General features: G+C 44.1%; 1 protein-coding gene across 1 annotated transcript in view; it reads left to right on the top strand.

The window, feature by feature from the left end:
• The window catches only part of LOC122814171 (kinesin-like protein KIF2C), a 296,624-nt gene that overhangs the window by 109,846 nt on the left and 173,957 nt on the right, over window positions 1-12,821 (top strand). The window contains exon 2 of the mRNA XM_044086782.1: window positions 2,637-2,731. Within this exon, the coding sequence (XP_043942717.1) occupies window positions 2,637-2,731 (95 nt within the window). The remainder of the gene's footprint in view (window positions 1-2,636; window positions 2,732-12,821) is intronic.

The following is a 12,821-nucleotide window of genomic DNA, read 5'->3' as shown; positions in this document are numbered from 1 at the left end:
AAAAACTTTTCCTCTTGCTATCTGAGCCCATTAGCGACATTTGTATCCCTTTTCTGTACAGATATCCAGTGATTCTGGATTTCTTGGCTTTTATTTTGAATGATGGAACTAGTTTATTTGACTGTTAAGGTGCGGTTGCTATCTCAAACTTTCACAGGAGTGTGGATATTCATTTCTAGCTTCCTTAAAGTTGTGCAAAGTCTTCCTTAAAGGTATCTTATTGCTTTGGCATATAATTAAGGACCCTGTTCCTCTGTGGGACCTTCACACTTGAGGTTTTCAGCCTCCCTTCAAAGCTTCAAGGACCGTTCTTGTTCATATGTGTACTAGGCTAATGGCCCTGGGGCCCTTACAAGCCCAGCCATAGGATTTACCTCTGCATAGTGACACCTGACTTTAGTTTCCAGTGCCTTTGAGCAGAGCCGCTGGTGTATCCTTGGGGTGAATTTTCTGTGTCCTGAAACTTTTTTTTTTTTTCCCCTCTAGTCACCATTACTTCAGTTACACAAGTATCTGAAATCCAGGCGCACTCCTCTCTGCCTCCTTACCTGATTTTTCCCAAGGGCAGGGTATCCCTTAAGACTAACTCTTACTTTCTCCCTAAAGTAGAGTCAAACCTTAAGTCAGTTCGCCTATTAGTGGTCTTTTCAAATTTTAGGGGATAATGCATGTTTCATTTTATTGGAGGTTCATAGACCCAGATTTGTTCTTCACAGAACTAAAGACCTAAAGAAACGAGAACAGCTGCTTGTAGACTTATCCAAGGCCAAATTGAGCACAGCAGTGACAAAAGGGGTGGCTCACTGATTTGCAGTACCTTTATTTACAGGAGCAGAGACCTGTCATTACCCAAACATTCTAATGCACACTCCACCAGATGTATGACTGCATCTTTTTGGTCCAGAGCATCTATAGATATATGTGCATAAGCTACATGATCCAATGAGCATACCTTCATAGGTCATTACAAACTAGATATCCTGTCCAGAAGTGGGACAAATTTTGCTCCACTGTTTTCAGGAGTATTCATTCTTGAGGACCAACTAAGATTATTGAAGCTGAGGACTCTCCCATTGAGTAACTTCCAAAAGACATCAGATGTTACTCACCATAACTCTGCATGTGTGTTTCACCCTTCCTCAACTTCCCACCCACCAATCACCTTTCCTTTTGACTGTCTCCTGATATGCACTGAGGGATATTTCTTAGTTTTTTGATGTGTGGACTCCAGCGTTCTGATTTCTCTTGTTCCATACCTTTTTTATCTGGCTTTTGCCTGTTAATGTTGACCGATTTTTCCTTTATGTTGTGATTGGCTGAATAGAGGGCAGACTTTGAGGTATTTTTGGAGTAGACTGGGGACTATTGGGGTGTGGGGGTGGAGGTGCTTCCGCCACGGATCCAAAATTAAGTGGCAGAGGACTGACCTGAGGTCAGTTCAGAGCTCCATCAGTTGAGAGGACCAAAACAGACAGCACAGATGCAGCGTTATGGTGAGTCCATAACTATAATTGCAAAGAATGGCTTGAGTAGTCTGCAAATGTTGTAAAATTCATGATTTGTGTATGTTAAAGCAAAATATTGAATACTTTGCCCCATGCTTGGGGGTTCCATGTGATTTTAGGTTAGAGCTTTTAAAGTTTTAGCGTTATTTGGTAAATTCAGACCAAATGAGTCTCTAATGTACACCACGTTTTGGTTATGTAAACTTTTATGGCAAAATCAAGTGACCTGTTCAATGGTTTAATTATTTTGCTGGAGTAAAATATAAAAGTGCAAATTGCCATGAACGGGGCTTTAACTCTGGGGAAGTGTTCTGTTTTGTTCTGCAAAACTGTCTAGCCACTTGGTGTATTTACAGCCCCCAAAGTACATGTTATCTGCAGTGAGTAGACCACATGATGTACACTTGTGGCCCCTTCTTGGGATATTTTTGTTGGAGAAGCTAACACTCCCTGCCCCCCCCCCCCCCATTTGAACCAACTAAACTAGATGACTTGAGGTTTTCTTTGACCTTTTTAAGAAGGGTATCTGAGTTGTAAGCTTGCAGTGAGTCAACCTTCTAATTTTCCATAGGGACATGGTTTGAGTTTGGGACTGCAAATACCTGAAGAAGCTGTGGACTGAGTTTAAGCCCACAGGGACTGTTTAAATATTGATCTTGTGTGCATAAGTAGTCTTTCTTTTGGATGGAAAATATTAATCTGGTCTAAATATATTCTGTATCCCAAGCAGTCTCAGATTTGCAAATATTTATTCATGCTCCTTGTTCCTAGTCACGAACCTTTCCATGATCATGTTTAACTGCATGTGATCAAACTTTGATTTTGTGGCTGTATTTGGTTTCAGAGTGCTGCTGCTGTTGGGTAGCAATCCTTCTGAGGCAAGTTTTCATTCAAGTGGCAGTGTTCAGGGCTGCATATTTTAAGAGATACTAAGATAAGAAAATAAACTAGAGTACTAGTGAGAGTCCTGTTGGCATTTTATATTTAAAATTGCCTACAAATTGAGTTAAATGATTTGGGTGTTGAGGTTTTCTAGGATTCATTAAGATTTTCTTGCTGTGTAAATGAATGACCACTGCTTTTAGATTTCATTATCTGTTTCACTGACTAAACCTTTCATTTTGCACATAGGCTTGATACACAATGCGCATATAACAAAGGTTTGTCTTGACAAGAATGCAGTGTTTGTACAATGGAGTGAAAATGGAATAGACAAAGGGAAAGAGGTGAGAATCCATATTGCTAGAAATGTTGTACTGCATGCTAAAACTCTTAAGTTGTTGCAGGGTTAGAGGAGGTAATGTATCTCTTTGGTAAGATTTCAGAAATGGAAACCTATGCAAGGTCTAAGCTGTTAATTATCCAAAATTTGATTTAGAGAGGGGCCCCACACATTCTGCCATCAACCTTCTGTTGACCTCTCCTAATCATTACAATGTCCTGGTTGTGGTAATATCTGTAAAGTAGGAAGGTTCTTGTCATTTCTTTGCATAAATTTATTTATACCACTCGTGCATAAATTTATTTATACCACTCATGCAGCAACACCAGTTTTTCACATGTTGATCCTGTGTATATTGTCTGCTTTGGAGAATTTGACTGTTGGCCTTTTTATCTGCTTGAGTTTAAGACTCTGGTGGAGTGATTAGGCAGGATGACTCCCACCTTCCTGCTAATATAACAATCTGTCCTTTTCATTCCTCAGCCAATGGGTTTAGATCAAAGTATGTGATCTGACCCTGCCTCTTTACCAGATCGGATCCAAAACTCTCAAACCCCTACCTTTACTCATGCCTCACCAGCCTAACATAATTTAGATCTCCATTTGTTGCCATTTGGTTTGACATTGATCCCATCCCTCTTGAGCTTTAGAGATTTATTTAGCCATTTTTCGTGAGTTATTCATTTAGCAATTTTTCTCCTACCTCCTGTACTTTTCCTACAAGTACCATTTGTTAACTTTTCCTTCCTTTAAGGAATATTTTCTACCATTGTTGGTACCACTCTTCTCTTTCCATGCAAGTTTTTTTTTTCTGTCCTTAGAATCTTTTGATTGTCTCTCCAGTTCAACAATGGCTGACAAGCAGACTAGATTTTAGTGTTAGCTGTGGGCATAAGCTTCCCAACTGCCTACAGGGAATGTGTTTATTGCTTAGGTTCTGCACACTTTGATGTGGATTGTTCAATCTGCTTTGGGTTTAACTTGCAGCGCTGTCATTGACTGCAGAAACTGGTGTTGAGAGGACTCCTTTCTCTCTCCTACTGTAGTAGCTAAGGCTCAAACCACTACCAAAAAACCAGACCAGGGAAGCCAGATTCAGCCACTAAGGAAAAGGAATCCAGCAAGGAGTCCCTGGACCTTTTCTTTGTTAGCTCCTTCACCAGAGCCTTTGAAAGTGAATGAATAAAAAGTTGGGTCCAACTACCTCTGATCAGACTACTTCGAAATCTAAGTCCCCTTGTATCCAAACTTCTCTGCTTCTGTCTGGTCCAGTTTCTTCAGTTTTCTCCCCTTTTTTTGAGGGATTTCCCTGCAAGTATTCTAGGACTCCATCCTCCATATCCTCTTAAATTCTACAGTAGCTTATCAGAAGCTGATGTGGATAGGATGATGAAATTTGAGTGCAGTTCCAGATGGAGGTACTCTTGGCTCTGACTCCACCTGATCCACCAACCATACTCTGTCCACTCCCTGCTTGGCATCTCCTCTGATCCAACCCACTGTTACAGCCCTTGTATCAGAGACCTCTGGGGTGCCCACATCCGATCGAGTCTGTTTTTCGATTTTACTTCCCTGAGTTGCATAGCCACAACCCTTTTCAGAGCTGGAGGACTGTGAGCCGAAGTGTCTGTGCCAGATGTGGGAGGTGAGGGGGAATTGGGGTCAACTCCAAAGCATTTGAGCTATTTGTTCCCATGGTGCTTTGGACGGCTCTGGTTTGAACAACCTCCTCCGGTGGAGTGCTGAGGTTGCAGGACCCAGTTTGAACTGTCTGCTCCTTTGCCATCTACTTCTGCTTCCCTTAGGTATTCACCTTTGAGGTTGTGGAGTGGGCTTTCTTTGCCTCCCTCAGATCAGACCACTTTGCTTTCTGTGTTCTGTGCTCATGCCCTGTCCATCCATGCCACTGGGACAGCCAGCCCAGTCAGTCCCTCAAGACTTCCTTCATCAGGCATCAGGAGAGATGAAGTCCCTCGGAGAACATGTAAGAGGAGAGATCTAGACTCCCCTCAGAAATCTCTTGGAGGATACTGACTCAAGGGGATGCCCCCCCCCCCCCCACATCTCCACCTGAAGATGTCTCCTTTGGAGACAGAGCTCCTGGAACAAAAAAGTGGCTGGTCTTCCAATACCCCTTTTAGGAGGAATAGGTGCTCCTGGAGGTTTTTGGGTCTGCCCCATCTAATTTTTGGGTGACTCCCCTGGCTGATAAAATCCTTAATCTTGTTTCTTGTTGGGGCGAGGAAGGCACTGAATACTGCAGTGCCTATTCTAAAAAGGTCTGACAACATTTTAGACCCCCCCCCCTTCCCCAAAGGACTGGTTGCACTGGAGGGAGGGAGTTCTGATCAGTGCCATGGTTGTGACAGCAGCCACTAAGACATGGCCAAATGGTTCTGGCTTTCCTAACAGTCAATGTCTTAGTGAGTATATGCTTCAGAGACTTTGCCCTCAGGTCTGTGAATTACCTGGCCTGTTTTAAAAGGTTGGGGGATTTGACTAAAGCTTTTCCAAATCTGCCTTGGTCCATGTCTGCCAAGGATCCATATAGAATCTCCTTGCAACTGGCCACGCTCAAGTCTATCTCTAGTGCATCCATGAGACTGATCTCCCTGCTTCCTGTGAGGTACCTTTCCACTGGATGGTTTAGGCATAGTCAGTGGGAGACCTGCCTAGATGCAAGCATCTGATTTCACGGAACCCTTCAAGTTAGACACCTTCTCCAGATGTGGGCAAGAGGGAAAGACCGACTGCTGTGGGTGTACATTTTTTTTCAACCTCTGAAATTCCTTTTTTAAAGGAATCTGAGGAGTGTAGAAAAAATGTGGGTTTGCAAATCCCGGGGTCATTTTCAAGATTCGCATGGAGACTGCTCTAGAGGCAGCAAGGAACTCTAATGGAAGAATCTGTCCTCCTCTTAGCAGAGGTGGCCCACAGTACAAGGGCTTCAGGGATTTATCTAAGCTCTACCAGTGCTCCTGAAGTGAGTACCTGACTCTCTGTTTTTCTCTCATCTGGAGGCAGTCATATCCCAGGTCAGGAAAATTAATGCAAAATTCTTCCAGCATGATTGATTGTACAAACCTTTGGATCCTCACTCTTGTTGTTCTGGCTCTTTCACAAGTGAATACTTCAGTGTATGCGATCTACTCAGTGGTCCATTCTTGTGGATCCTCACTCTTGTTCTTCTGGCTCTTTCACAAGTGAATACTTCGGTGTATGCGATCTACTTAGTGGTCCATTCTTAAAATCCCTTAACTGTCCCAGCCAACATCACACGAATGCAAAAGGTACCCTCTTTGGTGGCTTCATTTGAAATGACGAACATTCTCCATTTGTTCTCCTACACATGGCCACTGATCACTGGCACTTCCCAACTGGGGTGGGTCATCACTTGGTAAGGACAGTCCAACGTACATGGGGTCTGACATGCATCTTGGCCGCAATGTTCTGGAAATGCGAGCAGATGTTAGTTTCACTGCTGCAGTCATTACATTTGTTATCTGCTTGCAGGTAGCCCTCATTCAGCCTGATTATCGAAGTCTTGGGTCCTGCATTGGTTGATGTCTCATCTTCTGTGATGCCAGGTAGTTGGGGGTATAAAGCATGCAGCAGATGCAATTATATTAGTCTGTCTTGCCATGAGGTGCCCGAAGCAGTTCGCAAGTGCCGGTCGGCAGACTCCTGAAATTTTTGATGTTCTTCATCTCACATTGCTGCAGTCCTTACACTTGGGTAGTCCGCTGTCCTCGGTCGGCCCGAATATCAAAGTATTAGGCTGACGTCGGTCAAGGCGCTTAAGACTGACATCAGAACGTCAGGGTACAAATGCGCATGACCACAGTCATATCCTCAGTCTTTTTTGCCGCATGGTCCGATGCAGAAGCAGCGTTGCAAGTGCCGTTCGGCGTTCTGAAATTTTTCGAATTCGGAGTTTCAGACAGAGTCAAAGTTGGCTAAGTACCCCGTTGGGGAATATTTTAGTTTTTTCTTGCCTCAGTGGTTTATCGGATGTCAGAAAAAGTGAATAACGGTATTTCTTGTGGGAAGCAGATACCGCATAGAGATTATCATAGTTTGTGTATTCCTTGTTTGGGGCCTGAGCACGACGTTGTTGGGTGTCGCTTTTGTGCTAGGTTTAATAAGCGCACTATTAAGCGAAGGTTAGATTGTGCCAGGTTGGTCTTCAGGAAGCGGTGCAATTACAATATGCCGTCGGATGCTCCGACGCCCGCTTCAAGAAGCGCAAAGACAAAGCAGCTAAACCCAGACAAGAAGAGTCGTCCGTGCGGACGCCGGTTCTTGGAGGCTTCAGTGGAACCGGTGGTTCGCCGGAGGCTTCTCTGGAGTCCCAGGGGGAGACTTTGATTTTGCAGGATGTGGCCTCTCAGGAGGCAGGCCAGGCTGAAGGGGCTTCTCAGGTTACTGTACTCCCCTCCCTTCCTAGGGTGGTTAGGCACTCTCCTTCTGTTTCCAAGGCTTCTCCCAGAGTCAGGCCAGGTTTAGCTTCTGTTGGTGTCACTCCTAGTTCTTCAGGATCTGTGCCCAAGAAGCACATGCTCAAAATGGCAGAGGATTTAATTACTTTGATTAGAGGTTCTTTGCCCCTCCTGATAAGAGGCCTAGGGTGGAACCAGAGTTGGGAGTTTTGAGCAGGTTTCTGATGTTTCAGAGTCTTGACTGAAGACTTGCAGGAGTATTCTCCTTATTCTGATTCGGATGTGGATGATTCTACTCCTTCTGCTTCTCCTCCAGAGTATTTTTCTTTTTCAGAGACTCTTCATTCTATGAGGGAACATTTTAAATGGGAAGGTCAGGACTTCTCTGATTCCAGGAAAAGGCTTAGGGAATTTTTGCTTTTACCCCAGCATAGGCCTTTGGCTATTCCTCCTGTACTGGATGTTGTGGAAGATGTGTTTGCAGAGGCTTCACTTAATCCTGATTCTTTGCCTCCTGCTCCTGTTAAACCGGACAGGTATTATAGGGTGCCTGAAGCTCATAAATATCTGTATAAGAGTCCTAGGGCAGACCCAGAAACAGTTAGTCAGGGACCTAAGGGTGTCAAAGCTTCTGTGGTAAAAAATCCGGTTCCTCCAGATAGAGGCCAGAGCCTTGGATAGATGGGGAAAGAAAGTTTATACTTCTTCCACCTTGGCTATGAGGGCTTTGAATTGCCAGTTTCACATGTTGAAATATCAAAACTATCTTCTTTCTCAATTGAAGTCTAAGGTAGATGCTCTGGCGGAAGGTATTGAGTGTAAAGAATTACAAGATTTGGTACATGTTTCTGAACAAGTGGGTAAGCATTCTTTACAATGTGGATTTGATGCTGTACAGGCCTCGTCTAGGGTGGCTGCCACTGGGTCAGTTCTTCGTAGGCACGCCTGGCTGAGGGATCAGAACTTATCTGACCATGTTAAGACGAGGATTTTAGATGCTCTTTTACAGTCTGATGTGTTTGGTTCACCTGTGGAGGCCATTTTAAAGAAAATGGAAGACAAGGCTAAGTCTATGCAGACTGTTAAAGATTTTTTGCAAGTTGGGCCTCCGAAGTTTAGTAGGAATTGGCCTGCTAAGGGGTGGACGTACCCTTCTTATGATTCACAGTCTAGGGGAAGATCTAGACGTGGTAGAGCTCAGAGCTCTTTCAGACCTAGAACAGGGAGTTCCCCTGCGCAGTCTTCGGGTGAGGGCAGGGGCCAGTCCTTTCGTAAACAGGCCCAATGACCTACCTTTTCAGCTGCCAGAGCCTTCTTGTCTGGCAGCACCTTTGGGAGGAAGGTTGGCACTCTTCAAAGAAAATTGGAGTTTGATTACCCAGGACAAATGGGTATTGGATATTATACACCAAGGTTACAGGTTTTATTTCCATACCTTGCCTCCTTTCAAAGGCATGCCAGACGTTCCTCCTCAGCAAAGAATAGAGGCTCACAAACAGATTTCTCTGCTGCTGCAAATAGGGGCCATACAGCCGGTCCCTCTGCCAGAAGTAGGCCTAGGATTTTATTCTCGCCTGTTCCTAGTACCAAAGAAGGGGAACACGTGGAGACCAATTTTGGATTTATCTATCCTCAACACTTATCTGGACATTCCCAAGTTCAAAATGTTGACGTTACAACAGCTTTTACCTCTGCTGGGCAAAGATCACTGGATGGTGACTCAGGAACATGAAGGTAAGCTTCCTTGAGATCCAATCAGGCTAAGTTGCAGGAAGTATCTGCGTTTTCGAGCTGGGACTTCTCATTATCAGTTCTCTGCATTGCCCTTTGGCTTATCTACTGCACCCAGAGTGTTCACAAAGGTTCTGGCTCCAGTGATTGCTTTCTTCAGGCTAAAAGGAATACAAATCTATCCTTATTTGGACGATTGCCTGATTCTGGCCAAAGGAGGGGACGAGCTTCTTCATCATTTGCAATACGTGATAGCAGTGCTAAGATGCCTGGGGTATTCTGTGAACGAAATAAAATCCAGTCTAGTACCCTCTCAAGACATGTGCTTTCTGGGTGTGAGACTGAATACAGCATCCCAGATGGCCTTTTTGACCCCGGACAAACAAGAATCTTGCTCTTTACTTTCGTCAATTGTCTCATCAGTCCAGGCTGACTGCAAGGACAGTCCTTCAAGCCTTGGGGTTCATGGCATCTTGTATTCTGGTGCTTCCCAATGCCAAACTGCATATGAGGAAGCTACAATGGTATCTCAAAAATGTATGGACACAGCACTGCCAGGATATGGACACTGTCATTCAGATAATACCTTGCATTCAAAAGGAATTTTTGTGGTGGGCTCAGGAATGTCACCTAAACAAGGGACTCTCTGTGACCCGGCCAGAGGAGAGTCAGATTCTAACGACAGATGCCTCAGACAAAGCTTGGGGAGCTCATCTAAATGGAAAGTGGATACATGACACGTGGCCTGCCAGACTACATCATCTACATATCAACTTGAAGGAGATGTTAGCAGTCCAATTTGCATTAATAGCTTTCAAGGATTTACTTCTTCCAGGGCAGGTGTTGATTCTAACAGACAACACAACTGTCATGTGGTACATCAACAAGCAAGGGGGAACACATTCTTATCCTCTGTGCAGACAAGCAATGATTTGGTGGGAGACTGCTCTCAGTTTACAGCTCAATCTTCAGGCAAGGTTTCTGCCGGGAGCACAGAACTCCTTAGCAGATGTGTTGAGCAGACGAATTATGGATCCCCACGAGTGGAAATTGGATCCTCATGTATTTCAGAAATTGACAGTGTCATGGGGAACTCCAGACATAGATCTGTTCGCTTCTCCACTAAATTACCAGCTGCCAAAGTTTTGCACAAAAAGGTTTCATCCCACAGCTTGGAAAGTGGATGCTCTTTCTTTCAATTGGAGCAATCTTCATGTGTATGCCTTTCCACCTCTGCCTCTCCTCCCAAAGGTACTATTAAAGGTCAGACAGGACAAGCCAAAGATGATTCTAATAGCTCCAGATTGGCCTCGACAGCACTGGTACCCATTACTGAGAAGTCTGGTTCGGGAGCCTCCATGGCCTTTGCCTTCGATTCCACACCTGCTGTCTCAAGAGAACAGTCATTTACTCAGTCAGACTTCACTCTTCACCTAACAGCCTGGCATATTCTGTTTTAAACCCTGGAGGGTCTCCGCTTCCGCAGCAAGTTTTGCATGTTATTTTGGAGGCCAGAAGGCCTAGTACAAGGAAAGTATACGCAGATAAATGGAAGAGATTTTTATTTTGGAGTGCAGCAAAGGACTTTGATGTTGCTAAGCCTAATTTAAGTGTGGCTCTTCAATATCTTGCTGAGTTACTGGACAAAGGATTGTCCTTCTCTTCTATTAAGATTCATGCTGCAGCAATTTCTGCTCACTATGACTGTGACCCACCATTGTTTTCTCATCCTTTGTTTAAGCAATTCCTTAGAGGGGCAAAGAATATAAGACCCCCACGAAGAGCTCCTACTCCTGCTTGGGATCTCAATTTTGTGTTGGAGAAACTTACTCTACAACCTTTTGAGCCTGCAGCTACTGCCGAGTTGAAATATTTATCATGGAAGACTGCTTTTTTGTTGGCCATTACCTCTGCGAGAAGGGCTTCTGAATTACAGGCCCTTATGGCAGTTGAGCCTTTCTTAATTTTCCATAAGGATAGGGTATCTTTACGTACTAATCCTTCCTTTATGCCTAAGGTGGTTTCTAGTGTGGCCTTAAACCAAGCTATTCATTTGCCTACTTTTTATGCAAACCCCCAAAATAAAGGGGAGAAGATTTTGCACACCTTGGATATACACAGGCAGTTGAGATTATTTGAGCAGAACTAAAGGGTTCAGGCAGTCTCAGCAGTTGTTTGTTTCTTTTGCTTTGGGTTCTCAGGGCAAGCCTGTGTCAAAAGAAACTATTTCTAAGTGGATTGGATTTTGTATTGCTTTCTGTTATTCCCATCATGGTAAGGAGATCCCAGCTGGGATTAGGCCTCATTCCACTAGAGCTACTGCCACTTCTACAGCTTTTTTAAGGGGGGTGGCAACTAAAGATATTTTGGAGGCAGCTACTTGGAGTTCAGTGCATACTTTCTCTAAGCATTACCACCTTCCACTTTACTCTAAATCTAGGGCTGGGTTTGCCACTGCTATTTTACAGGGCATTTTGGCAGCCCCTACTACTTTATAGTTTTGCCATCCTCCCTTACCTCTGCTTTGGGATTCTACCCAAGTGTAAGGACTGCAGCAATGTGAGATGAAGAACATAGTACAGTTTTGTACCTACCATAAATGTAGATGTTCGAAGATCCACATTGCTGTAGTCCAATTTACCCTCCCTCCTTCCCCTCTGTTAGAGGCGGTTGTGTGGTTTGGGTTGTATATTTTGTACATATTGTATATACTGTTCATATGATTAATGCAAGGGTGGTTGGTTGTTTTTTGCTGTCTTTTGGTTTTGACCTTTCTGTTTAGGGTCTTCTGACATCTGGGGCAAGAAAAGACTGAGGATATGACGTCGGTCATGCGTATTTGTACCCTGACGTTCTGATGTCAGTCTTAAGCGCCTTGACCGACGTCAGCCTAATACTTTGATATTCGGGCTGACCGAGGACAGCGGACTACCCAAGTGTAAGGACTGCAGCAATGTGGATCTTCGAACATCTACATTTATGGTAGGTACAAAACTGTACTTTTTCGAGTTTCCGATATGTAGTCTTCAACTAAGTACCCCGTTGGGAATCCCTTTTTTTTTTTTTTTTTTTTTTTTTTCCTTGCTCTAAACTGATGTCAGTAAAAGTTAACAATTGTATTTCTTGTGGAAAGAAAATACCTCAGATTTTCATTCTTACTGCATTCCTTGCTTAGGCCCAGACCACGACGTACCTCGCTGTCAGTTTTGTGGCTTATTCAAACCTCTAACTATTCGTCTGTTCATTTTCGCATCTAAATATTTTGGTACTCTGTTCAATTATCCAGAAATGGCTTTGGTAAGCTACCAGACTACCAACATTCTGAAAAAAATGCAAAGAAACAGACCGCATGGGTCTAAAGCTGACGACGCTCCTAAGCTAGAAGCCAGTTCGCTGGTACTCAGTGAGGTGCTTTCGTAGCCCCTGATACCTGCTAATTCAGATTTGCAGGCCTCTACCGGGACCCATTTGGAATCCGGTATGCTGTGAGATGCTTAGACTGTGAAACCTGTGGATGTCTCTCCCTTAAATGGGTCTGGAGCCACTGTGCAGGCACTGGCTTCTGAGGGTGTATTCAGGCCTACTGACTTGCATATTAAACTGATGCCATCTTCAAGGCCTAAAACTCGATCCATGCCTAGAAAATCAATGCCCCGACAGCATGGTCAGGCCCCTATGCCTAAAAAAACAAGTCTGAAGACCTTATTACTTTAATCGGGGGAAGCCACCATTCTCCCTCTAAGAGACCTAGAACTGATTTTTTCTTCTGATCAGGATTCTGCAATTTCTGTTTTCTCTGACCAGGATTTGCCATTCTCTACCTATGAGGATTCTGATGCAGAGGACTCTATTCCCTTTGCTTCCCCTCCAGAGGATTTCTCTTTTGGTGAAACCTTGCATACTCTTGTGGAGCATTTCCGCTGG

Source organism: Protopterus annectens, chromosome 10.part0, assembly GCF_019279795.1.
Source record: "Protopterus annectens isolate FY-2018-M chromosome 10.part0, PAN1.0, whole genome shotgun sequence".
In the NCBI taxonomy this organism is placed as follows: Eukaryota; Metazoa; Chordata; order Ceratodontiformes; family Protopteridae; genus Protopterus; species Protopterus annectens.
Note: the sequence above shows the minus strand (reverse complement) of the source record. Positions and strands in the feature narration are given on the sequence as shown.